The following is a 27,817-nucleotide window of genomic DNA, read 5'->3' on the forward strand; positions in this document are numbered from 1 at the left end:
ATTGAAGGATTTATTCTGCCCAGAAACTTGAAGCTGTGCATCATCAGTATGTAGCAGAAATATTACAAGTGACAGTGTATGTTGCCGACATATAAACATGACAAGTTGAAATAGAAATGACTGTCAGTGTGACATTCAGTCTTTTTTATATGAAAAAACACAAATATGTGCATCACAACTTTGTTCCAGACATGCCAAAGCCATGGCATGAAACAAAATACAGACACATTCATAAATGTGTCTGTATTTTGTCTCAACCTGTACACTTTTTTCTGGTAGCAGCGCACTGACACATCCATAACAGATGTTCTACTTTTATACCCACACTCTGTTTATGATGTATACACACTTTCTGTTGTGGTATTGAGTTTATAAGGCTCATTCTTCCTGCGCCCGTCCCCGCTGCAGAGTGCATGTGATTGCGCGTGCCCGCGGCGGCGGAGGGGGGCGGAGTTACGCTCGATTGTGTCTGCGCGTCAAGCAGCCCCATCCAGCGTGGCACCATTTCTGCTCGGAGCGGCAGAGCGACGCAGTTTGGCTCTGATTTGGGGAACTACAAACAGACAACACTCTTATGCAACCCGCTCGAGGATTTACGGATTAATATCGTCGAACAGCCGCGGTGTTTGGTTCTTTGTAGCGGGTCCAAAGACAGCTGAAGCGGATAGGAGCTTTCCCCCGGGTCGTTTGGTCCTGACATGGACACAGGCACTGTCCCCGAAAAGAAAAGGTAACGCAATGCTAATGACGCTGTTCAGTACTACCGCTGCCTGAAACACCCACCTTCACACCTCCCTGTTTGGCTCTAGATATATTACCTCACAGGATACAACATTTAGGCCGGTTATTTACAGAGTCGCGGGTTGTTTGGTGTATTTTCTCGACACTTTGTGTTTGTAGCGGGGCTGCTGTCGTTAGCTTCATGCTAACACCGCCAGCTTGCCGTGGAAACTAATCAAAGCTGAACATTAATTGAATTAAAACACCTCCACTGTGTTGTTTATCTCTTTTATCCTGGTTATATTTAGCTTTGTGCACTAAGCGTTTGCTGGCTGATACCGTGTGACCTCTGTTGGCGTGTGTTTTGAGTGTGAGGTTATATTTATCCTGTTATTATTGCTGTATTGTTTGGGATTATCGTGTCAAGCTTGACAGGACTGAAGAGCTGCTCTGTTCCTGTGGACAAGGTGTCCTGTGGTGTGTGCTTTCTATTGAAATCCTGCTGGGCTTTTTACAGCTGGCACTGGTTTGGATTTCCTCTTAAACGTCATCAAAGAAAGACCAAGCATTACCTTCCTAAGAGCTTGGAAAACCTACACGATCCACATTATATCAGTGTGTGTCTTACTGCAGAGCAGCAGCTTTTAAGTGCCAACATGCATCCTTTCTTTAGCTTCTGAAAGCCAAAGAAAGGATGGTTCAACATTGTTCAGAGGCTAGTTAATAAAAACACAAGGGTTTAAAGTGTTAGGGAAACTAGTAATGCAACTTACTACAAAGTGCCAGGAAACTGCCCCAAACCCTTGTGACTTGGTGGATTTGACTTGTATGATGACCAAAACAAGCCAAATAGATTTTGTTAAAAATTTAAAATTAAACTTTAAAATGTTCCTACTTTTATGTGCCAGCCCAGAGCATGCACGGTCTGGGCTGGCATGGGATATGTTCTACTATTGAAAAAACAATAGACTGACATATTTAGCATTTGTTTTCTATTATTGCAAGTTAACTCCTCAATAATTAGTTGTTGATACACATTAATATTTATATAGTATTTAATCTGTCTGCTTTAAATGTCAAAGGCACCTGACCTTCCCGGCTTTACCGAGATGCTTCCACTTTTAGTATTGACTGTAGAATAGGATAACTTGCCCACTCATGTCTAAAATGCACTGAGAAGATTATAGACCCGGGTGATGAGCTTATACTTTCATGTTTAGAGCTTGGATTTTCCCACACATTGGTCTGAGTTCTCACTAAGTATGCTCTTAACTGTGGGTCGCAAATAAAAGAGTGCAGTAATAGTAGCAACAGCCACAAGAGTGAAAATCACAACAGAAGCCGAATCGTTTGGGGCTTTGAATAAAACATGCTTCCATACAGGACAATCGAAATTGTAATTGTGCAACCAGTGATATTCAAGTGGTAAAGGAATGCGTGTCGCATCAAGAGAATACACTTCAAACTGAGGTGTAAGACTGAATAAAATGTCAGGGACAGTCCAGGATGGCTGCATTTTGTTTCATCGGCTGCTTTCCGTGTTGCATCATTCATGGTCAAATTTTTGTCCTTGCTGTGGTCTTATTAAGGCTTTTGGTGTCTCTCACCAAATGGTTCAGTGCCTTCACTCGGTGCAGGCTCACATTGTTGCCTAATAAGTCCTGTGTTTTTATTGTCGAGCATTTGCCTCAGTAGTAATATATGTTGCTGTCCCAGGCCCTTCACTCTTTGTTTGCTCCTTTGAAATCAGGCGTCTTGTCCAAGGTGAAAAGTTCAGCATCCTGTTTGCACACAGGTTCAAATGAGGGAAAAACTCTGGTGTTGCGGTGCGTTTCGACACGATTCACTCTGTTCTCCGTGAAGTGCCCTGCCTCATCTCTTAATCACTGTGGCTTGACGTCAAGAGGAGTGGCTAAGTGTGTGTTGCCTTTTACCAGCAGGAATCTTCCAGATTGTCCTGACTCACTAAAAGGAGCAGGCCAGTTTGAGCTTGAAGAAAATTGCTTGCTTGATGGCAGCATCAGAATGTGTTGTTGGTTTTGTGATCGACAGTCTAACAGAAATGTAATGTGTGTTTTCATGTTTCCCTGCTTCACTTTAATAGTGGTGGTGTGACGGAGCTCGTGGACGAGGAAGGAAGAATTAACATGGCTCCTCCTCACAATTTGCTTCTTAACAATATTAATGGTCCCATCAGATGTGTTTTCCACTGGTGTTTAATAGTTTGGAGTCTGCATAATTCATAATGAGCTGAAACAAGTGAACATCTCTTATAAAACTAAAAGCGTGGTTCATATTCCAAAACAGACGTGTTACTTCTCTATTTTTATTCACTTTTAATATCTCCGCGAGGCAGCTGTGGCTCAGCTGCGAGAGTGAGTTGTTTTTCATTCAGAAGGTTGCAGGTTCGATTCCCTATTTGGGCACATGTCACAGTGTCCTTGAATTAGACACTGACTGCTCCTAATGTATGTACTGAGGCTCCGTTTACGTTGCAATGAATACAGTGTATCCGCCAAATTTTCTTCACTTCTGGGTGTCCGTTTACATGACACAGGTGTGCGAATCTGCTGTATCCACGAAGTTTATATACTGGCTTCCAAGGTGGAAAGATTCTTTCATGGTCGCTATTCCCTCCTGCAGAGTCTGATGGAGGCTATGGAGCCTGTTACTGCGCATGCAAATCGCTCCCCCTCCCTCCTTCCCCATTGAAAATAGTTCCTTCTGCTCATGCACTTGTAAACAAACATGGTGGTATGACTCGGGGTGCGTATTCTCATTTTCTAGTCCATATCAGTAGTTTTACAGTTGAGACTCACCCCTGATAGCAACCCATACGTCATCAGTCCATATGAATGTCGGCTTCTCTAGATTTTCTTCACATTAATACCGTATTGTTCTCTGCACACTGTCTGTGTGGTTTCATTAAAGGTATACAGGAGGATTTTCAGGAATTTTAGGAAAGAACCGCCCTCTCCACCGTTTGAAAAAAATGCGCATGCGCAACGCTGTACCTGCTCCCGAGACGGAACGCCTACTAAAACGCGTGCGAGAGACATGCACGAGCCCAGTTCTCCTCGTGCACGCTCTGTTTACAAGTCATAAGTCGGCATCGCTCACACAAGCTCACTTTACAAGAAGATTTGCACCAGAGGGGGTGAAACTGTGTAAAAATGTCCGAGAATAATGCGTCGGGTCGGCCACCGGCAGGATGAGAACTGTGTGGAGTGAGCTGCGCGCAGGGACGGGCACGTACGACGGGCTTACGTCATATATCACCACAATGATTGACAATTGGGAGAACCAGTTATTTTGATGATCCACCCGGAAGAAGAAAATCCTCTACTATACCTTTAAAAAGTCGAGCAATGGCACCCTCCCGTGGCCTGGCATACTAACTGCATTGTTGTCCATGTGCCCGCTGCTGCAGTGTAAACACACTTTTTTTTTTTTTTTTTTTTAAAGGATAAGGTGAACACACCAGGCCTGAGTGCCTTGCATGGCAGCCGCCTCTGTGTGTGTGAATAGATGACTGTGATTAACAGTGTAAGGCGCTTTGTCGACCGCTGAAGTGTTGGAAAAGCGCTCTAAAGCCCCGTTTCCACCGCACAAAAAGTGCCGGTCTAGACCGGTCTAAACCGCTCCGGTTCGCGTGTCACGACAGGAATGCGGTCTGAACCGCTCCAGACCGCTCCAAAGGCGACCGCTTTTCCGCTACCCTTCCGTTGGGGTGCCGGGGACCATGAAACGGGTCTGAGTTTGAGGAGCTGTCTGCTGATTGGTCAGTGATTTACTACACGCCCTCAATATTTTAATGTGTGGGCTGGACGAAGCCTCTGCTGTCAGTGTGGTCAGCTTTGCACTGGTGGTTTTTATTTTCCTTTTCTTTTCTTTGCTGCTCAACTTTAGTGTTTGTGGTCAAAGAGCGGACTTGAGGCAGGGGGAGACCGGGGCTCGGGACTTTGCATCGCGTTGGAGCTTTCTGTTTGCAGCATAGCGCTCGCCGTGTCGTGGATGCGCGTCCGGGACACGGGAGTCTGGAGCTTTCGGCTCCGGCGCTGATCGCGCTCCGACAGCTCCGCTTCCCAGAGGCGGTCAGTGTTCTGTTCAACTGCGGTCAGTGGCGCTATATCTCGGGGAAGGACCGCGGAAGCGATGAAAAGGAGCTCGGAGCTCGGCGCCTCCGTGCTCCGACGCTGAGCTGCCGGACCGCGATCAGCGCCGGAGTGGAGTGCCTCCTGCGTTTGAGCAGAAAGCTCAAGACTCCCGTGTCTGTGCCTCAGCCAACCGGGGGAAACACTCCGGCCACTTACCACGCACCCGAGCGCTCGAGTGCGGGGCACGTCGCCCCAAGTGGCCGGAACGTTCGCTCTCTCACAAACACGGAAGCGGCTGCAGCTCTGCCGCTGCAGAAAATAACCGCTGCAAAAAGTAACAGTTTTTTTTGTTTTTTTTTCCGCTGCAAAAAATAACAGTGCAAAGTGGAGGATGTAAACAACAACAGAGGATTCACAAGATCTAGATCTGACGACTTTCTTTTCTGTTGTAATGTCACATTTCTGCGGAGCTCATAAGCCCCGCCCACTTTTTAAGCTCCTCTCTGCAGTGGAAACGCGACCCAATATTTCGGTCGGGGTCTCTATTCCGTACCGCTCCGTACTGCGCCGCTCCGTCCCGGCACTTGTGTGCGGTGGAAACGGGGCTTAAGTGAAATCTATTTATCATTTTACAATGGTTCAGACACCATCAGGCCTCATTATTTAAAGGGACACTTCCAAAGCGGTTGGAAATAAAAAGCACATTGGATCAAAGGACAAATAGTACCGTATTTTCCGCCCTATAAGGTGCACCTAAATACCTCAAATTTTCTCAAAAGCTGCCAGTGCGCCTTATAACCCGGTGCGCCTTATATATGGAAGAATTGCTCTACTCGCAACTGCTATTTGACAGCTGAACAACCAGAAGCTTTTATTTTGACAACTCTAACTACGCAACCCGATCTTCAGAGCGGACGACACTCCACACAACACATTCATCACTCATGGTTGCACACCAACATTCTAACAAACCAAAATAAACTAGATGAAATAATGACTCCCTAAACTGGGGAACAAAAACACATAAACACAATCAACACAACACCAAGCCCAACAACAACCCACAATAACCTCCAACAACACAAAACATGAATTTGTCGCTGCAAGGCATGATGGGGCATCCTGAGCTCCTCAGTGCAGCCGATAGAAACTCCCATAATTCATTGCAGCTGTTTGTGGTGTTTTAAATGCAATTATTGGGGGTTATATTTGGTTTGTGGTGTCGGTAATAATTGTGTTGTGTTGTGTTTTTGTTGCTTAGTTCATGTAGTTTAGTTTATTATTATTATTATTACCGGTAGTTGTAAGTTGTCAACCAGCAGTGAAGAAGGTTTTGTGTGTAGTGTCCTCCTGGCATAGGCTGCAGGTAGGACTATCAAAATAAAGTGTGTGCACCTCTCTGGGTGTTAGAATCAGTGGAAAATGTAACCTAATGGTTTTGAGCTATAAATGTTGCTGACCACTGCTCTATTCCATGCGCCTTATAGGGAGGTGTGCCTTATATACAAACAAAGTTGTAAATTATGTCAATCAATGTAGGTGCGCCTTATAATCCGGTGCGCCTTATAGTGTGGAAAATACGGTACTGAAAATTTGTTTACAATCACCGCTCAAAAAGTGTAGAGATGGAACGGAGCCTTGCGGAGCGGTACAGCAAAGCGTATCCAGAGCCAAATCTGGTGCCCGTTTCCACTGCAGAAAGCAGGTTAAAATGTAGGTGGGCTTCAGACCTCCTCAGATATGTGATGTTGCAACAGTCGTCTCAGTCGGGCAGCAGATCTGGATCTTATGAATCCTCTGTTGTTGTTTACATCCTCCACTTTGCACGAGTTGTTTTGTTAACTTTTATTTTTTGCAGCCACAGAGCTGCAGCTGCAACTTCTGTGTTGGTCCCGAGAGAGCGAAGCACTCGAATGCGCCCCAGCGGGCACCGGCACAGAGCCGCACCGCGACACGGGAGCTGAGCACCAAGGTCTGTCGCCGCACTGCGCCTTTCGCCCAAACGCGGAAGCCAAGGGAGCCACGTCCAGCGGCGCCAACTGCCTCCAACAGTCACATACAGCAGCGCCGGCTCTCCGCCACTCCAGCTGTCGGCGCCACTGAATGTCACCGCCCCAACCTCTGCACCTGACCAGAAAGCGCGGGGTTGATGCAAAGACAGACCCCAGTGCTTGGAGCAGCCCCCGTGTGCCAGCGTGGTGCACGTGCTGGCCGACACCACCGGAGATGGCAGTCACATCTGGCAGGGCTGACCGCCCGGCAGTGGCTGCTCTGGCGTTTGAGCAGAAAGCGTGGATGTGATGCAAAGACAGACCCCGGTGCTCCTCGTAACATCTGCTCCTGAGCCCCGGTCTCCCCCTGCCTCATGTACGCTCTTTCATGTCCAACACAAAAGTTGCGCAGCAAAGAAAGAAAAAAAAAATGGAGCAAAGCTGACCTCGCTAACAGCAGAGGATTCATACAGCCAACATACCGTATTAAAATATTGAGGGTGTATAGTAAATCACCAACCAATCAGCAGACGGCTCCTCAAAATCTGACCCATTCCATGGTCCTGATGGAGGCATAGCGGAAAAGCGACCGCCTTTGGAGCAGTTGTTTCTGGAAAATTCCAAATTCTTGCGGTGGAAACCCGAACCGTAAAGGACTACACCTGTCCATTCCTGCACTTTTTGTGCGGTGGAAACGGGGCTTAAGTGATGTTCCTTATGACACACTCGAGTGACTCTAGTAATTTCTAAGTATAACATATAAATGGTAAGTGTATCTCTGTTATGCCACATGAAACCAGATCAAACAGTGCAGAGAGTCTGCTGCAGCTTCTTGTGGAGGAGTTTAAGGACAACTTGTGCTGTTTTCAAAAATGCCTCCTCGTGCAGCTGATTTATTACATTACAACAATTTGACTGTAAAAGGAATTTCTTCTGTTACTCTACAGTAAATAGTGTTTTCTTTTTTTCAGACAAGATTATATAACAGATGAGTCCATGTTTGCGCTCACACTAAACAAGAGTGACGCGCAGTGAGAGAATTTCTCCAGTAAAATAGGTCATCCCCTGATCCAAAACACACATTATTGTAGACTAACGTGTTTTCTAGTTCACATGGTCACATCTGGCAACCAATCAAATAAATGCTTTGTGTAATAGCACCGATTCACAAAGCAAGTCTCATTAAAGCAAGCAATGGTTGGACTACTTGTTTGCAGTGGGCCATGTTGAGCGGAGGTCTGCCCAGCATGCATGACCATGTGCATTAGTAAGGTTACATAATGCCAGCCCCTCTGCTTTGCTTTGTTTATCGTTTGCATGTTTGGTGGTGTTCTTCTCACTTTCTGAGAGCTGTTGAGATTCAACTCTCGATTAATTAGGCTGCAGGATCAGATGATTATATCGCCAACATCATGTGGGAATATTTATGATCTGCAAGTTAAGATCACTTTATTGCTTGATAATCAGGGTGGTTTTAGTCCTCCAGAGTCTTTGTATGGCTGACAGACTGGGTTTCACTCGGGTGTGGTGGACTGAAATACGACACTTGGTCAGGTTTAGAGCAGTTTGCAGGACAATGTGCACTGTTTCGTCAAGGATTTTCTTTCAGCAGTGGGGACAGGATGTAGGGATCTGTAGTTTTGTGTCATCCCAGATAGACCTTTCCAAGATAGATAATTCCTGATCGGATTTTACACATTAGGCCAATGTTATTTGCAAATTTTGACTTCAGGATATTGATATATTTATATGAGCTTTTCATCAAAAGTAATTCCTAGAAATGTATCGCATCGGTCTAAAAATGCGTCAAAAAATGTGTCATGGGAAGCCGCATATAAATATCCTGAAGTCAAAATTAGCTTTACCTTTTGCTAATAAGAATGTTCTGATGTACATATTTAATTGAAATATTACTTGTTACGTGCCGTAAGCCACTGCTTTTGTGAATTATTTGATCTTTCTTTTCATATATACAATTTCAAAATAAAGTACTACTAAATCCTATCGCATACACAGAAATGAAGTTTAGAAGTCAGTGTATACAAAATAGAAATATAAACTTGTTTAAATAAATTCCTAAAATTTTTCAATACAAAAGGTGTATTACTTAGATTACATGTGAGAGATGCATTTTTATTGTTTTCATGCAATTTGAAATGTATTAACAGAAATACTTTTTCATTTTCAGATTAAACTGCATTTGTTGACTCAAATAAAAATCAATGATCAATCATCCAAACTGCATTTTCATTTTCTTCTGCAAAGCTGCTTATTCAGTGACTCAAATGAAAAAGAAAATGAAGATTAAGTTTAAATTTTCAAAAGACACTCCAGCAAATAGAGACCAAAATTCATTTTGAAATGTCAAATTTGAAAAATTTTAATACATTAGCAGAAATGCTTTTCATTTTCAGATTAAAACTGCATTTTTAACTCATAAATATAATTCATAATCAATCATCTAAACTGCATTTTAATTTCGTTCAAGACTGCTTTTTCTGTGACTTAATTAAAATTAAAATGTAATTGACATTTAAAGGTATACAGGAGGATTTTCAGGAATTTTAGGAAAGAACCGCCCTCTCCACCGTTTCAAAAAAATGCGCATGCGCAACGCTGTACCTGCTCCCGAGACGGAACGCCTACTAAAACACGTGCGAGAGACGTGCACGAGCCCAGTTCTCCTCGTGCACGCTCTGTTTACAAGTCATAAGTCGGCATCGCTCACACAAGCTCACTTTACAAGAAGATTTGCACCAGAGGGGGTGAAACTGTGTAAAAATGTCAGAGAATAATGAGTCGGGTCGGCCACCGGCATGATGAGAATCGTGTGGAGTGAGCTGCGCGCAGGGACGGGCACGTACGACGGGCTTACGTCATATATCACCACAATGATTGACAATTGGGAGGACCAGTTATTTTGATGATCCACCCGGAAGAAGAAAATCCTCTACTATACCTTTAAGTTTAAATTTTTAAAAGATGCCCCAGCAAATAGTGACCAAAGTTCATTTTGTCAAATTTGAAAATTAAAATGCATTTGCAAAAGTGCTTTTTTCATTTCAAGGCTCTGGCTGCATTATCTGATTCGTAAGTTAAATTAATAATAGTTCATCCAAACTGCATTTTCATTTCCTTATTCAGGTTGTACATTTTGTGGCAGAACTCAAAAGAAAACTTAAAGAGGTAATTGCTTATTTGTTTTCATGTCGCCCTGCAAAAAAAGGATCACAATTCAGTTTGACTTAGCATTTCCAAGCTGTGCGGGAGAGTGACGTCAGAGGCCGCTGTACTTTTGATTGTGCTGCACTTCTAATACACCAGGAGGCCCTGTGCATATTTAAACTTGAGCAAGAGAAAAGGAACCTGAGGGGCAAAGCAGCTCTTTAAATGTTATTAAATAAACAACCATTTGTCCTCATATTTTCAACTACAGTGTGGAACGAGACAGGGCTGCCCGTTGTCACCACTTATCTTTGCTTTGGCTATTGAGCCTCTTGCCATTGCTTTGAGACAGTGTGCTGACTATTCAGGAATACATCGTGGCATCACTGAGCATAAAGTCTCGCTTTATGCAGATGATATGCTCTTGTTTATATCTAATCCATCGAAGAGTCTGCCCAAAGTTCTGGACCTGCTGAAACAGTTTGGAGCCATGTCAGGATACAAGGTTAATTATGAAAAGAGTGAAGCAATGCTTATTGGAAAGAGATCAGGAGATTTATCGACAATTTTGGCTCCTTTTAAACCTAGTTACAATAAATTCAAATATTTAGGAATTTGGATTACACAAAATCATGCAGATCTATACAAATCTAACAATCAAGTGTTACGTTCAAAACTAAAGCAGGATTTCGCAAGGTGGGAGTTGCTGCCTCTTTCACTCGGAGGTAGAATAAATATCATCAAAATGTCTGTCTTTCCTACATTTCTGTATTTGTTTCAATCACTTCCAATTTTTCTGACAAAATCTTTTTTTACTAATTTGAGCAGCCAAATATCATCTTTTATTTGGAATAAAAAACCACCAAGATTAAAACAAAGTGTATTACAAAATCCTCGGAGCGCGGGAGGCTTGGCACTCCCAAACTTTTTGTTCTATTACTGGGCATCTAATATCAGGACGATGTTATACTGGACCATGGATCAAGACAATTCACCATTATGGGCAATACAAGAGAACATGTCTGTGGACCGCGTTGCACTGCCATCCCTACTTTGTGCCAGATTACCACTGGTAAAACCTGTGTCCAATTATACCTCAAATCCTCTTGTTATCCACTCACTCAAACTGTGGTACCAGTTCAGGAGACATTTCAAACTGCTTGATCTATCCCTTATTGCACCTCCTCAGAGACATTGTATGTTTTATCCATCATTAACAGATGAGGCATTCAACATCTGGGTAAACTGTGGAATAACTTCATTGTATAAACTCTATAGTGACAATGTCTTCTGCTCTTTTGAACAACTGGTTTCTAAGTTTGACTTACCACAGTCACACTTTTACAGGTACTTGCAACTCAGAGATTTCATGATGTGCAATACTGACGCCTTTCCTTCCTGTCCATCATACTCTCTTTTAGATGATATCTTCAAGATAAAACCAGATGCCAAACGTGCTATAAGTCTGATCTATGGGTTATTAAATGAACATAAATTGACATCATTGCAATCACTTAAATGTAAATGGGAGGAGGATTTGGGTAAACAAATTTCAATTGAGAGATGGAATAAAATAATTGAGGGAATTTTTTCTTCGTCCATCTGTCTCAGACATATAATTATTCAATTTAAGGTTGTGCACCGCCTCCATTGGTCAAAAACCAAGCTCAGTAGGATGAGGGACGGATTTGACCCCACTTGTGACCGCTGTAGGCGGGAACCTGGCTCTTTGTTGCACATGTTTTGGACTTGCTCGAAACTGCATTACTTTTGGAACAGTATATTCCAGGTCCTCTCCAAGACATGCGGTAAGACATTGACCCCTTGCCCATTTATGGCAATCTTTGGAGTGAGTTCAAATCCACAATTGACCAAGGCCCAGGCGAGTCTGGTTGCTTTCTGTACACTTATGGCTCGAAGGAGGATATTGCTGGGTTGGAAGGATGCAGAGCCACCTGTATTTAGACTTTGGGTCAGTGATGTCATGTATTACACACAGCTGGAAAAAATCAGATACACAACAAAAGGCTCAGTTAAAAAATTTCACGACGTTTGGGACCCTTTCCTTGCCTATTTCCAAAAGATGGATGCAGTTGAAATTGTATAGCTGTATACTAATAATTTGTAAGGAAAGCCTACTGTAGATTAGTCAATTACACAACATCTTTGTGTGCATTCTGAGGTATTTTATTGGCAGTGATTATTGACAGTATTATTATTGTATTTGTGTTTCCTTTCAACCTGTCTGGCTTGTTACTTGTTGTTATATGTTGACTGCGGGGTTCGGGGAGGGAAGAAAAGTGGGAAAAACTATTGGTGATTTCCAATATAATATTGTTTAACTGAATCTTGAATAAACAAACCTTGTTTAAAAAAAAATTATAAAAAGTGTTACTAAATAACTAAAATGAGCTCATTAAAAAGACACGTTCACCGAATTGTTCAGTGCTTGTCAGGAAGAGCCCCAACTTTGAACCACAGTGCGTTCAGCCGCCACAGTGCGTTCAGTGGCCGTGGTATGTTCACAGTTCAGTGACCACCACACGTTCAGTGACCACCACACATTCAGTGACCACCACACATTCAGTGACCACCACACATTCAGTGACCACCACACGTTCAGTGACCACCACACGTTCAGTGACCACCACACGTTCAGTGACCACCACACGTTCAGTGACCACCACACATTCAGTGACCACCATACATTCAGTGACCACCACACGTTCAGTGACCACCATACATTCAGTGACCACCACACGTTCAGTGACCACCATACATTCAGTGACCACCACACGTTCAGTGACCACCATACATTCAGTGACCACCACACGTTCAGTGACCACCACACGTTCAGTGACCACCACACATTCAGTGACCACCACACGTTCAGTGACCACCATACGTTCAGTGACCACCATACATTCAGTGACCACCACACATTCAGTGACCACCACACATTCAGTGACCACCACACGTTCAGTGACCACCACACATTCAGTGACCACCACACGTTCAGTGACCACCATACATTCAGTGACCACCACACGTTCAGTGACCACCACACATTCAGTGACCACCATACATTCAGTGACCACCACATGTTCAGTGACCACCACACATTCAGTGACCACCACACGTTCAGTGACCACCATACGTTCAGTGACCACCATACATTCAGTGACCACCACACGTTCAGTGACCACCACACATTCAGTGACCACCACACATTCAGTGACCACCACACATTCAGTGACCACCATACATTCAGTGACCACCACACGTTCAGTGACCACCACACGTTCAGTGACCACCATACATTCAGTGACCACCACACGTTCAGTGACCACCATACATTCAGTGACCACCACACGTTCAGTGACCACCACACGTTCAGTGACCACCACACATTCAGTGACCACCACACGTTCAGTGACCACCATACGTTCAGTGACCACCATACATTCAGTGACCACCACACATTCAGTGACCACCACACATTCAGTGACCACCACACGTTCAGTGACCACCACACATTCAGTGACCACCACACGTTCAGTGACCACCATACATTCAGTGACCACCACACGTTCAGTGACCACCACACATTCAGTGACCACCATACATTCAGTGACCACCACATGTTCAGTGACCACCACACATTCAGTGACCACCACACGTTCAGTGACCACCATACGTTCAGTGACCACCATACATTCAGTGACCACCACACGTTCAGTGACCACCACACATTCAGTGACCACCACACATTCAGTGACCACCACACGTTCAGTGACCACCACACATTCAGTGACCACCACACGTTCAGTGACCACCACACATTCAGTGACCACCACACGTTCAGTGACCACCACACATTCAGTGACCACCACACGTTCAGTGACCACCACACATTCAGTGACCACCACACATTCAGTGACCACCACACATTCAGTGACCACCACACGTTCAGTGACCACCATACATTCAGTGACCACCACACGTTCAGTGACCACCACACATTCAGTGACCACCACACGTTCAGTGACCACCACACGTTCAGTGACCACCACACATTCAGTGACCACCACACATTCAGTGACCACCACACAGTGACTACAAAACCCCCCAGTACGTGAGCAGATCACTGAACAAGCAACATTCCCTCGCTATGAGAGAATCTGACAATATTCTGCCACCTGTTTTCTCACTTCCTGGTTTCACCATCAGATGCAGGCAGTCAGAGGAAGGAAAGCGGCTGCTGACGCCACTCTCCTGTGCTGCTTGGAAATGTAAAGTCAAATTGAATTTTGAGCCCTTTTTTTACACAGCAGACATGAAAACGATAAAGCAATCCCGTCTTTAGGTTTTCTTTTGAGTTCTGTTACAAAATGTGCAGTTTGGATGATTCATTAATCATTTTATTTATTTTATTTATGCAGCCAGAACCTTGAAATGAAAAAGTATTTCTGCAAATGCATTTTAATTTTCAAATTTGACATTTCAAAATTAATTTTGGTCACTATTTGTTGGGACATCGTTTAAAAATTTAAACTTAAACATAATTTTCTTTTTCATTTGAATTAAGTCACAGAATAAGCAGTCTTCTATAGGGTTGTGGAAAATTTCCGGAAACATTACAGAAACTTTCCATGGGAAGTTAAGCTGGGGAATTTTGGAATTGTTCAGAATGAAATAAGTATGTATAAATTAACTGAATTGTCACTGAGCTGACAATGCACCTGGTCACCTGAATAAAATTACTTTAGAACAGACGTACTTTCAATAAGAAGACAATCAAGCACAGGTTGCTGTGTTGAGGCCTGCATGACAGATGATCACATATTTTAACACAACACACTCAATTTTAACCCATAATTCATATTACCTACAAATAGATTGGTCGTAATTAATTTCAGGGGATCAGAGGGAGTAAATGGCCTGTAAAGTAACTTAAATATATGTTTAATATGTCTATATGTTAAATATTAAGGATTACTATGTGTTAAATATTAAGGATTACTCCTACAGTAAAGCGAGCTGCTAGCTAAATGCTGTTTTCGAGGAGACTGAAAGTGCTACAGAATCCATTATTCATTCTCCTCAGTCACACAGGTGGAGGTAAGTGTTGTAGCCACAGCTGTCCTGTACTGGTGCTGCTGACAGGAGTTGTTGTATTATTCACAATCATGTATTGGAGCCACAGCTGTCCTGTTCCCATTAATTCCCATGGAAAGTTTCCACCTTTGAAAATTCTCTGAATTTTGTATAAGAAAATGAAAATGCAGTTTGGATGGTTGATCAATAATTTTTATTTATGAGTCAAAAAATGCAGTTTAATCTGAAAACGAGAAAGTATTTCTGTTAATACATTTCAAATTGGTTTTTGAGCCACATTCGCTTCCATAGAGACATAATGTGAGTGGATCACTTTTCCATGGGGCAGGTCAGAATTCTATAATATCTGTCAAGGTGGAAAGATTCTTTCACGGTCGCTATTCCATCCTTCTGCAGAGACTGATGGAGGCTATGAAGCACTCTTACTGCTCATGCGCATCTCTCCCCGTCCCTCCCTCCAAGTTGAAAATAGTTCCTTCTGCTCATGCACTTGTAAACAAACATGGTGGACCCATAGTGGTATGACTCGTGGTCCATATTGTAATTTTATAGTCCATATCAATGGTTTTATAGTTGAGACTCTCCACTGATGGCATCTGTTCCCTGCACACGTCTGTGTGGTTTTATTACAAAATCAAGCAACAGCACCCTCCTGTGGCCCAACATACCAACTAAACACAACTCCTGAAAACACACTCCTTTTTATTTTAACAGATTAGGTGTTGTCACATGAAATGTTGTCATGTAAATGGGGCCTTAGTACTTGAAGCATTTGGGCAAAAACCAGTGTTGGTCATATTACTACAAAATCATAACATATCATTGATTTTATAATTAGTTTTTAAATGTCTTTATGGTGTTAGACCACCTTATCTTTCTGACCTGCTCTTACAATATGAGCCCTCGCGGACCCTGAGGTCCTGTGGCTCCGGCCTGTTCAGGGTTCCTACTGTCACAAGGGCCTACGTTTGCAGAACAGCCTTGGAGGGCCTCAGAGACTGTTGGTGTTTTTAAAAGAAGGATCAAAACCCACTTTTTAATTTAGCGCTTAATTCGTTGACTATTTTACTTACTTGTTATTCTTTTTTCTAATGTTATAATGGTTTAGATTAATCCTATTTATGTCAGTTATGAATTCATTTATTTATTTTTATTGGTTGATTATTTTACTTTTTATTTTGTTATCTAATCTTATATTTTCATTTATTGATTCATGTTATACAGCACTTATTAATTTTACCCCACACCTCAAGGGGGTGCTCTGCATCAAGACTTGAGTCTCATCTGCCTGTGGGGGGGGGGGGCGTCGTCGTCCTGGGGACCGTTCTGGCCTTGGCAGTGGGAGCTCTGCACTGTGGTTCACTGACCGTGGTGTGGGGGTCCCTGTGGCGGGGCTCCCCATAGCTGTAGGCTGTGGCTCCTCTTAGTGTGGTCGGCCTCCGAGGATGATGTTTTCTCTCCTGGATCATCAGTGCCCGGCCATTCTTACAGCAGTTTTTATATTTTGTTACGGGCAGGTGTGTGTGTGTGCATGTGCATGCACCGACACCGACACACCTATTCGATTCTGTTTGGGAGAACCTCCCCCTCAGGTACACACCATACAGGCCCCCCCCGAACAATCAGAATGGTACAACAATAAGAAAAACAAAACCAAACAAGTTTTTTTCGTCCCGCTTGGGAGGTCTGCACACCCAACCATATCGGCTGTGCTGCACCACCACAGGCGGAGGTGCAGGAGGGAGGTGCAGGTACCAGCACCGGGGTTAATGCAGGTGCAGGGGACCCTGTGGCAGCTGACGACTTGGGGGGGCGCCCACGTCTCGGGGGCTGTGCCACCTCCACCGGCTGTTCCGGCATGGTGTGGGCAGGTTTCATGCGGTCCACTGAAACCCGGACCCATTTACCCCCGGAAATTAATTATTTAAAAATCATCCAGTGATTTTCTGCATTTTTGTTTTAGATTCTGTCCCTCACAGTTGAAGAGTACCTTTGATACAAATTACAGACCTCTACATGCTTTGTAAGTGGGAAAACTTCAAAAATCAGCAATGTATCAAATACTTGTTCTCCCCACTGTATATGGCACTTTGAGACTTTGAAATATTCAAACTTGGAGGGTTTGAATATTTCTAGAAACAAATTTGTGAATTTATTACATGAACAAAGTGACAATAATATACTGGAATATACACACACACGCACACACACAGAATACAGGAGAGCCAGAGAAAGAGTATAAATTTATATTTTACCAGTAATTCCTCCAGTTTTAGCAGTGTGGTGGCTCCTGCCAACATGGCAACCTGCTGGTTTGCTGCAGAATTATGATTGCAGTCAGAAAATTTGGCTTTTCAAAGCAAAGCTAATGACTTTCACTTTCTCAATCAGTTGTCAGGAAATGTTTAAAGTGAAACTTTCTACTTTAATATTATTCCACCCAGTATTGTGCTGCTCTCTCGTCACGGTGCTGCCAGAGACGCCATCCGGAGACGCTTAACATGTTGCTGCTCCGGTAAGGGTAAAAAAAAAAAAAAAAAAAAATGGAAGTAAACTGATGCAAACATCAGCGCATCTCAGAGTTGCCGTTGGTGCGGTAACCTCCGTTCACGACGATGTGCCTGCTCTTACCGGGTCTGAGGTTGGACTGTACACATATTTTAGAGGCCATCTTTTTCGAGAATTGACGGTCCAAATGATGACTGGATGCTCGCTACCCTGAAGTGAACATAATGGAGCTACTACTACTCAAACTAGCTTCAGCAGCCTGTGTTCAGTCTAACCCCCCCGATCGATCGATCGATTGTGAGAACCGGTGTCGTGCCTAAAAGTGATTCCTGTCCACTGGAACGCACACTGCCTGGATGTCGCTGGAGACGTCCGCTCTGTTCCAACTGCTTTTATTGGGATTTACAGCCATAACGTTCAAATATACTAAACTGTATGAACACAGTAACAGTAACAGTAACGAGAAAGTTTCATGGTTCCTGTATGCAAAAAAAACAACGATTTAACAAGGAATGATTTGCAGTTCGTAGAATCGTCTTGCATGTCATTTACATGTCAATTGTTGTTTACAGTGTTTGTGTGCCCTGTTTTCCTTTTTTTCACTTGTAAACGAAAGTGCAATTGTGATGATTTACCAATGGGTTACATGTAAATTAAAGAAATTAGAGATTTGAATATCTCACATGTTTGTGAGAAGGTTTTGATCAGAAAGAGTCCAAGAGCAGATTTGTTTGAGGGCTAATTTTAGTAAACTGGTTTGTTGTTCAACAGCCTAAAATAACAACACGGCCTCCATCAGAGCTGTAAGTGCAAAACAGATCAATTTCAATTAGGTGTGCATTTTGTAGCTAAGGGCTTTTCTGCAGCGTCCATTTAGTTGTGACTCTCATCCTGAGTGCGTTTGGGTTTTTGAGGTTGAGGCTGACGATAAATTCAGCAGCTGTGATGAGCCTCTCTCTGCTAGCGATCTTGTGATCATTACACTATAAAATATCATATCAGTGGATAGTTTTAAAGTGTTTTCTCTTGAGTTGATAGGATCAGTGTTAATCGTGAGTTGTACCGATGGTTGTGTCCTTAAAAGTCTCCTCTTGAACATTTGCTGTTTGACAGTACTGTCAGGCCTTGAGGACTTGTTCGGTCTGCTCGGAGTCCATTAGCCCGGACTTGAATCGCTGCCTGTATAAAAGTTGGATGAAAGTGGAGGCAGTCTCATCGGTGAAATGTTGACGTAAAATAGCTCTTGGTTCTGTGAAGCGAAGGTGTCGCTAACTCCATTTGTATGTGTTCGCCTTCTCCGTTTGTGGCGTCATCGTGGTTACCATCCTCTGTCCCGTGTGTCTATTGCACTCGGCTCATTACTGTCACAATGATTGGTGTCCCACTGTAGCTTGGCCATGCCCCAAGAGGCAGAGAGGAGAAGCTTTTCCCTCCTCTCATCCTATCACTTAGAGTGGGTGGACCCTTGGTCAGCAGCCAATAAGTAGTCTCTGGACCGATGTCCAGACAGAGTTGTCGGCTGCTGCAGTATTTCCAATGTTAGGCCAGAGGTTACCAGTTTGGATCAGGACAGCAGGATGTTGCCTTTCATGTTGTGTGCAGAGAACTTGCCGAGCCAAGCTGTGGCTAACCGCCCACCTGTTCCCCACAGGGTGAGCTCTGAGCGGAGGAAGGAGAAGTCTAGGGACGCGGCGCGATGTCGGCGTGGGAAGGAGTCAGAAGTGTTCTACGAGCTGGCCCAGCAGCTGCCTATGCCCCACGGCGTCAGCTCCAGCCTGGACAAGGCCTCCATCATGAGGCTGACCATCAGCTACCTGCGCATGAGGAAACTACTCTGCTCTGGTCAGTACCACCAGAACTCTTAATGTTTGTCATGTGCAGATTGTCCTGAGAGTCCATATTTCAAATGTCACCTTTTTTTGTGCAACTTTATTACTATAATTGTCCTCATCGCTACAACATATAAACAATCCCAAAATAAAAAGTAAATGAGGCTCTGTAATTCAACAAACTCAAGCTTTAGCCCAAGTTTAACCAAAATAGCAACAGCAACTACGGAAACCCACAAGGAATGGTAGAACAGAACGCAAAAAACTGCGGGGGGGGGGGGGGGGGGGGGGGCAGGAAAAATTAGGAAACACTGACTCAGGCAGAAAATGACTTGTATGGATTACTCTGCAGACACACCTGTGGTTTCAATGTGTTCTCTGTGTCTTTTTTTTTCTTCCCTCGAAGCCCTTGAAACACACAAGACTATGCATTTTTCTGTCTGATCTCCTTAAGGTTTGTCTTTTTTTTTCTTTCCACTGTCTTCTCCTTTAGATGAGCATATGGCAAACAAGGACACAGAGCTCGATGTCCAGCTGAACGGCTCCTACCTGAAGGCTCTGGACGGCTTCCTCATGGTGCTGTCAGAGGACGGCGATATGATCTACTTGTCAGAGAATGTCAACAAGTGCTTGGGATTGGCACAGGTTGGTCTGGTTCGACTTGCTGTGCTTTCAGTAATCATTAGCATAGATTATAAAATAATCGCAGAGGCAAAGTTTATCTCCCTAAAATGTGTGAGTGATGAGAAATTATTGATTGTGGTGAATCTTGATAAACATGAGTATGATGGTTGTGTGGCTGCTGTTGAAGCGGATTCTGTTGTTTCTGCCTGCTGTAGTTTGACCTCACGGGACACAGTGTGTTTGACTTCACACATCCCTGCGACCAAGATGAGCTGCAGGAGCTGCTGGTCCATAGAACAGGTGAGCGGCATTGTGTTACGAGCTCTCAGAGAGGTCAGGCAACAGTGAGTCCGATCGACTGCGAGCCGGCAGAACGGCTTCAATCCTGAGGTCCGGGGTTGTGAGCCCAATTTCATTTATCACAACACAACACATTTTTTTCTTGTCTTTATTTGCACAAAATAACAATATACAACAGAATTACAGGATGAAACCAAACTGCAGGAGAGGAGAGAAGCCCACCAGGCTTATATGTTATCTACCACGTTAATAAACGTTTCTACATTTCTATAATGAGAATAAAAGATTGAGGAGAAACTTGCAAAAAACAAATGGGCATTAATGAAAAAGGTCACCTAAACCACACAACATATCAACACAAGGGGACCATTTAAAATTTTAAGGGGTTTATTGAAAAAAATTCCAATTTGGGACATGTAATTAAATAGAAAGTAGATGTTTGGAGGTACGACAGTGTCAGCTGGAAATCTTTTGGCTCCGCATTGGATCGAGGTGAATGTCTAATGACAACAGTAAAAGAAGTTATGGAATGTGGCGGAGGATCTTGCTAGACATAAATATTCCTGTTTGTAAAAGTTTAAACTTTCTGAACAGAGGTGCAGCCCAGGCAATCTTATAGAATGTCAGCTTTGGTTAAGTTAAAACTATAGCACAGTGACTTATTTACTACCGTAATTAGCAGACTACAGAAGTCGCTACTTTTTTCACACACTGTGAATCCTTAACCAATGACCACTTAATCTATGCGCCTTTATGGGTTGAAGAGCTTCATGCTGCCAATACATTTACCCTTGTCACATCAGTTCAGTGAAATTGCTGAACATGTCACAATAGACAAATAAAACTGTTTTTATTGGTCCGGTTGAATTACCGATAAATCAGATACACTCGCACAAAATTCGTACGTTTTCCGCTTCATTCCCAGATTCAAAAGAAGATGAGGCCTTTATTTAATCAAAAGTAAAAAAAAAAAAAAAACTAAACACAGCTTGGCATCTCCTCTGAATTAAATGACGAGAGATTCATGCTTTACTTTTTGTGTTTTCAGGCTTGAGGAAAGCCAAAGAACCGAGCACGGAGCGCAGCTTCTTCCTCCGGATGAAGTGCACACTCACGAGCCGGGGACGCACCGTCAACGTTAAGTCCGCCACGTGGAAGGTGGGTGATGATGTAGAAACTGAACCTGGTCATCAACGTAGCAGAACATCTGATCCAGACCTACAGCTGTACCGTGTCTCTTCAAATTATTTTGTTGAGGACTCGAGGCTGGTTTCCACCTCGACTCCACAATGCGTCGTGTGCGTTCTCCACAACACACTTTGGAGTGACATAAGCTGAGAGCAGATCTGTGTTGGTCTGAATGAACTGCTGCATTGTAGCGGCTGCTGGTGATCGCAGTAATGAAACACTTACGGGACTGGATCTTCTGAAAGTCTTTTAAGTAACACAAGTTTTACCTTCATACCAACAGTCTCTGTGCAGGTCACAATAGAATTGTTCAAAGAAGGAGAAGAAAACATTTTCCAGAATAAAATAGAATAAATGGCGCACACCACATTTAAGGGTTACTGCACTTGTGTCCACTTGTGTGGAGATTTGAAGCAGGTTTTAGTGTATTTTTTTTACATTTTTAGAGTCTGCCTCTCTTCCAATTAAAATTTTTTCTGTGGTAGTTGGGGAAGGGAAAGGTGTGTGAGGTGGCGCTTGCTTTATTATGTGCTCTTTTATTAACTGTTTACATTACTTTTACTCCTCTGTGGAGTTCTGCCCATAAAGCCAATGCTGTGCGATTTTAACATTCTTAGAAATTCACAGGAAGCCACACTACAACATAAATTGAACTAACTTTGGCCACGACAGATGGTTTTAACATGAAGTAGACAACAAGTCATTTGTGTGATTTGGGATTACCGAGCCACCTGGAATTCTTCCTCTTCAGTTCTGAAACAGATTTTCTGTGTCTTTGTAGGTTCTCCACTGCACAGGTCACATCCGTGTGTCTGACAGCCAAGCTGAGCAGAGCACCAACGGGCTGAAGGAGTCACCGGTCCCTTACCTGGTGCTGATCTGTGACCCCATCCCTCACCCCTCCAACATCGAGGTTCCCCTGGACACCAAAACCTTCCTGAGCCGCCACACGATGGACATGAAGTTCACATACTGCGATGAGAGGTGGGCTCAGCCTCATGATGTGCTTAAGAGCTTACAGGAGATCAAACATGATTCAGTGTCATTATCTGGTCACCCTCAGAGCATCTCGAAATGTAATCACACAGAGCCACCTAATGGAAATAGAAGGTACTAACACATTTTTGTGTTGTGCAGAATCACTGAGCTGATGGGCTACGATCCAGAGGAGCTGTTGAACCGCTCGGTGTACCTGTATTATCACGCTCTGGACTCGGACCATCTAACAAAGACTCACCACAACCGTGAGTGTTCACATTCAGAACCAGACCTCTGAAAAGCTGATTCCTCAGTGGTGATGTAATGAATTGGTGGATTTTTGTTTGTCTCGTAGTGTTTGCAAAGGGTCAGGTCAGCACAGGCCAGTACAGGATGCTGGCCAAGAGGGGAGGCTTTGTGTGGGTGGAAACACAGGCCACCGTCATCTACAACAACAAGAACTCCCAGCCGCAGTGTGTGGTCTGTGTCAACTTTGTGCTCAGGTACGTTCAGGACCGTTATTAATACACACGCACACATACATACACGCAGAGTTACAGTCAGAAGTATGTATAAACAAACCTCATTCTAATGTGTGTGTTCTGCCACAGCGGCATCCAAGAGGCGAACTTCATCTTGTCCCTGGATCAGACGGAGGTGAAGATGCTGAAGGAGGAGCAGCCGGAGGAGGGCAAGACGGCGGTGGAGATGGAAAGCAGCCTGCCAGAGGAGAGCAAGCTGGCGGTGGAGGTGGATGTGGAGGTGAAGAGCAGCCTGCCAGAGGAGGACAAGGTTGTGGTGGAGGTGGAGAGCAGCCTGCCAAACGTGTCTCCAGTCCTGGAGAAGGAGGAGGATGTAATGAAACTCTTTACCCAGGCGGTGAAAACTGAGCCTCTGGTGAACCTGTACGGGCCGCTGGAGACCGAAGCTGAGGCCCTCGTGCTGATGTCGCCAGTGGGTGATGCCTTCACATCCCTCAACTTCGACTGTCCCGGTTCGTAAACTGCCAGGAATATGAATTAAACGCTTCCACGGCATGTTTGGAATCTTAACGACCTTCTTTTCTCTTCTGCAGCAGACTCGGAGATCCAGGTGTCCGAGGATGTGGCGCTCTACAACGACGTGATGCTTCCATCCACGAGCAACCAGCTGACTCTTCCTCTCTCGCCACTGCCGCCCAGCGAGCCGCTCAATATCTGCAATGCCTCCACCGACGATGCCAAGTCTGAGAGCTTCACTGCGCCGGTCCTGTCCAACACCACCGTCAGCAGCACCTCCACTCAGGTACAAACACACACGCACGCACGCACGCACGCACGCACAGTGAGGAGGGCAATCTTGAATAGAACTGATTTTATCTCATCTTCAGGCTGAAGGGCCTCTCCAGTTCTGCTTCTCGATGGATTCCGAGATGAGCTCAGACTTTAAAATGGACTTGGTGGAGAAGCTGTTCGCCATTGACACAGAGCCCAAGACTCCATTCAACACACAGGTAACGATGATGTCCCCCACTGTTGTGTTTCTTACTGACCTTTGATCAACACAGCCCAGGACACTGGCGTTTTGCCACTTCTCTACCCCTGATTTTTACGTTTTAAGTTTTATGTTCTGACTGCTTCACCAACGGTGATTGCCAAGTTTCGACCGCCTTTCCATCTGCGGTTTTGATCGCTCTCTGACAGCATTCTTGTGCCACTGTAGCGAGGCACCTACCTGCCACAGTTGATGTTCAGCAACAACTGTCCCACCTGGAAAAGGGTTCTCTGGATCCCACCCAGATGGGCAGCTCTCCCCCAATCCTAGATTGGTCCAGTACTTGGGGCCAACGCTGTCTAGTGAACAGTATCCCACCGTGGTCAGCTACTCCACCTCTCAACTCTACCGCGAGATCTCTGCAGTGCAACAACATGGGAAATACTGCAAGATCACCACAATCCCAGCTGGACACACTTGATGGACTGGATTCGTGTACATGGAGTGGATTTGAGGGTTTTGCGACTAATCCAAAGATTCTCCCCACAGTCATCGGGCAAATTTGAACTTATCAACACACACAATCCATATAAAGCCTTCCTGATTGAAAAAAATCAGGGAGGAAGGACTTGACTTTATGTGCTGACACAAACCTGGCACCAGCCAGAAGTTTGTGCCACCCTCAACGAAACCTGACCCCCACCGCTACAGCTGTTTGGAGGCAGCTTGCAGAACTGGCCATGGTGGTGGCCTGGCTGTCACTGACTCAGTGGATTTCTACAACCAGTCCATGAGCAGTCTGCTTGACTCCCACGCCCCCCTAACATCAAATTCAGTTTCATTCTCGCACTCAGCACCCTGGTACACCTGCGAGCTGGGAAAGATTAAGACCGCAAGGCTCACCTTTGACACCCACATCAAACTCCTCTGCAAGACCTCATTCTACCACCTCAAGAACATCACCAAACTCCGCCCAACTCTCACTCTGGCTGTTGCAGAGAAGCGAGTCCACGTCTTTGTCTTCTCAAGGCTGGACTACTGCAATGCTCTCCTCATCGGGACCTCTGGCAAGAGCCTCCAGAGACTACAGTACATCCAGAACCAGGATCCTGATGAGGGTCCCAAAACAAGACCACATCACCGCCATCCTGAAATGCCTTCACTGGCAACCTGTCCAACTCAGAATTGAGTACAAGGTCTCCCTCTTCACCAACCAATGCAACTACGGCCACGCCCCCTTTACCTCCAAGAACTCCTCCCCACCTGAACTCTGCTGTTTCCCTCGGCTCTTCAGCCAAACACTTCCAAGTCCCCAGTACCAACCTCCTCCTCCTCAGCTGCCCCACAACTCTGGAACCTCTTGACCACCTCAGGGCCCCACAAACTACAGATGCTTTCAAACAAATCTTAAAACCTACCTCATTTTATGTGTTTTTAAACTTGAATGGTTTTTCTTTCCTTGACCTACCTCTTAACTGCCTTTTTCTTCTCTGCAGCACTTGTTGATTGTTTGAATGTAAAGTGCCTTATAAATAAAATTCATTATTATTATTATTGTTATTATTATTGTCGGTGTTGGTGTTGTTGTTGTTGTTATTATTTTTACAAAGGTTTAAATCTGGGAATAATTTTCATCCGGGCTGGAGTTGTTCAAGTGATTTCAACCAAAAAAAGCAGAAATATATGAATCGGTACTATTTTTATGGCCCTTTTAAGACGCAGGCATTTTGTCCCTCATGACTTAAAGGGAATTTGTAGTGTTGATCTATAAAATAAATGAGGTCGAGAGATGTAAAAATGTCCATATATATATCTAGAAGTTGCTCATTGGCCCAGATGTTCTGAGCCACTGCTTGTCTTTGTTTGTCAGATGATGGAGGACTTGGATCTGGATATGTTGGCTCCGTACATCCCCATGGACGATGACTTCCAGCTGCGCAGCCCGACTCCCGACAAGCCTCTGTCTGGTGCACGGGCCAAATCCCTGCAGAGTTCTCCAGTCCACGTGGTGCAGGATGTCCACAGCTTTCCCAGCTCCCCTTTCAGCAGACCAGGAAGTGGCACGGCGACCCCAGCACTGCCGGAGCACGGAGCACCGCCGCTGCCCCCCGCCTCTATTGCACAGAGGTAAAGCTTTCTTTGCTTCAGAATTTTACACCGAGACTGTGTTTTAAAGACGGACCAGCTCAGTGTCACTCTCGGTGTCCTCCAGGACTCTGCAGTTGGACAAAGACGTCTCTCTGAGGAGCCTGGTCACTCAGAATGCACCGCGCAAAAGAAAACTCAGTGACCTGAAGCAGATTATTGGACTGGTGAGTCCCAGAACAGCCACATGTTGTTGTTAGTGGAGCTTCTCTCTTCCACAGCAGAGTTTAAAGTTATTCCTCTCATTCCAGGGAACTTTGCCCCCGGAGCACATAAAGAGGGGCAAAAAGCTAAAGGAGTCAGAGGCAGAAACGACCACAGCCATCCTGCTGCTGCCTTCAGGTGAAATGTATTTATTTACACTCTAGAACAGGGGCACTAGAGGTTCTAGAGTCTCATCTTGAGGTCGCAGGCCTTCAAGTTTTTGCTTTAGTCTTCTACTTCCTGGTAGGTTTTCTATCACAGAGATGCACTGATACCACTTTAAAGGACGAGAACAGTACGAGCATTGATCTTTACCTACTTTCCATCACCAATGCTTATTAAATGCCATTAAGCCTGTTTTTTTTCCTCCCTATGCAAGTATTGTGAGGTGGTTCATGCACAGGCTTCACAAACAGCCTCTGAGTCAACGCTAACAGCTTTACAGTCTGGAGTAGTTTTTGGGTGACTCCTAAGTTGACGCTGTGTGTCCTCTCCCACCTCAGATCTGGCAAGTCGCCTGCTCGGCAGCACCTCGGAGGGCAGCGACTCGCTCTTCAGCCTGCCCCAGCTGACTGGCTACGACTGCGAGGTCAACGCGCCACTGCAGGGCCGCCAGTATCTGCTGCAGGGGGAGGAGCTTCTGCGCGCTCTGGACCACGTCAACTGAGTCCACGCTTGGCCCTCACGCTACCGGACTGGACACGACCACATCCCTCGCATCATCACTCCCTCTCTCCGTCCCTTATTTATGTAACTTGTCAGAGTTTGGCCCGAGTTCTGCTGCCGTTTGTGCACATCATGTGATATTTGCAGCATTCCACCGTGACAAACGCCAGAGCAGCATCCAGGTTTTGATGCAAGGGATTGAGACATACTAGGATGTCCCGCATCTGTTTTAGTCAGTTTCTTCCTCCACTCTTCAGCACACGGCGCCTACATGGCGGCCTCCGTCCAGCAGGTCGTCGGAGCCTGGCGCTACTGCCAGCAATTCATTGTAAGCTTCAGTCGCACAATTTATATTTTCTTAAAAAGAAAAATATTACCAGCAATATATATTAAGCCTTTTTAAAGTAGTTTTAGTAAAGTATTTTTCCCTCCCATACATGTATGTTGTTGTACTCGTACCTAACCATGTCTTTAGTCCAGAAGTGTTTGAACCTGACCTGGTTTGAATGTTATCCATTTAATTGGTTTTTGAGGTATAAAACATTTGATTGTGTAGCAGTCCAGTACATGTCACTTTATTACTTTACTGTATGTGTGTGTGTTACTGTGGCCCAGTACGGCTGTTCTTCCTTCATGTGAAGTGAATTCCTGTTTCTGCTCTTCACTAACGACAAACCGCTCTCAACGTTCTGTCAGCTCATTCTACTCCTGGAATTATCTTTCATCACAATGACTGGTGACTCTTCTGTTCAATACCATGCTCCTTCCACCGTGCTGGGTCTGTCATGCTTCTTTTTGCCACCTAACAATA

General features: G+C 44.6%; 1 protein-coding gene across 4 annotated transcripts; it reads left to right on the forward strand.

The window, feature by feature from the left end:
• The first annotated feature begins 485 nt into the window (after window positions 1–485).
• hif1aa (hypoxia inducible factor 1 subunit alpha a) lies at window positions 486–27,817 on the forward strand. Of its 4 annotated transcripts, none has more exons than XM_080512273.1 (16): window positions 486–730; window positions 19,251–19,441; window positions 19,922–20,073; window positions 20,268–20,352; window positions 21,401–21,510; window positions 22,322–22,524; window positions 22,678–22,784; window positions 22,874–23,021; window positions 23,130–23,310; window positions 23,395–23,512; window positions 23,594–23,802; window positions 23,888–24,010; window positions 25,862–26,118; window positions 26,204–26,303; window positions 26,388–26,478; window positions 26,844–27,817. In XM_080512273.1, the coding sequence occupies exons 1-16, from the start codon at window positions 699–701 to the stop codon at window positions 27,005–27,007; spliced, it is 2,271 nt and encodes a 756-aa protein (XP_080368399.1). In that variant the 5' UTR covers window positions 486–698; the 3' UTR covers window positions 27,008–27,817. The 4 variants fall into 4 exon arrangements, with proteins under 4 accessions (XP_080368399.1, XP_080368400.1, XP_080368401.1 ...); XM_080512274.1 differs by having other exon boundaries at window positions 23,597–23,802; XM_080512275.1 differs by having other exon boundaries at window positions 23,130–23,280.

Source organism: Blennius ocellaris (genome assembly GCF_963422515.1).
Source record: "Blennius ocellaris genome assembly, chromosome: 17".
In the NCBI taxonomy this organism is placed as follows: Eukaryota; Metazoa; Chordata; class Actinopteri; order Blenniiformes; family Blenniidae; genus Blennius; species Blennius ocellaris.

What these genes read in the sequence shown, in the direction of transcription:
- hif1aa (XM_080512273.1), top strand. Translation starts at nt 699, where the DNA reads ATGGACACAGGCACTGTCCCCGAAAAGAAAAG. An exon ending in TTAAGTCCGCCACGTGGAAG is followed by an intron (nt 21,511 to 22,321) that starts GTGGGTGATGAT and finishes GTGTCTTTGTAG; the next exon opens with GTTCTCCACTGCACAGGTCA. An exon ending in GCCTGCCAGAGGAGGACAAG is followed by an intron (nt 23,311 to 23,394) that starts GTTGTGGTGGAG and finishes CTCTTTACCCAG; the next exon opens with GCGGTGAAAACTGAGCCTCT.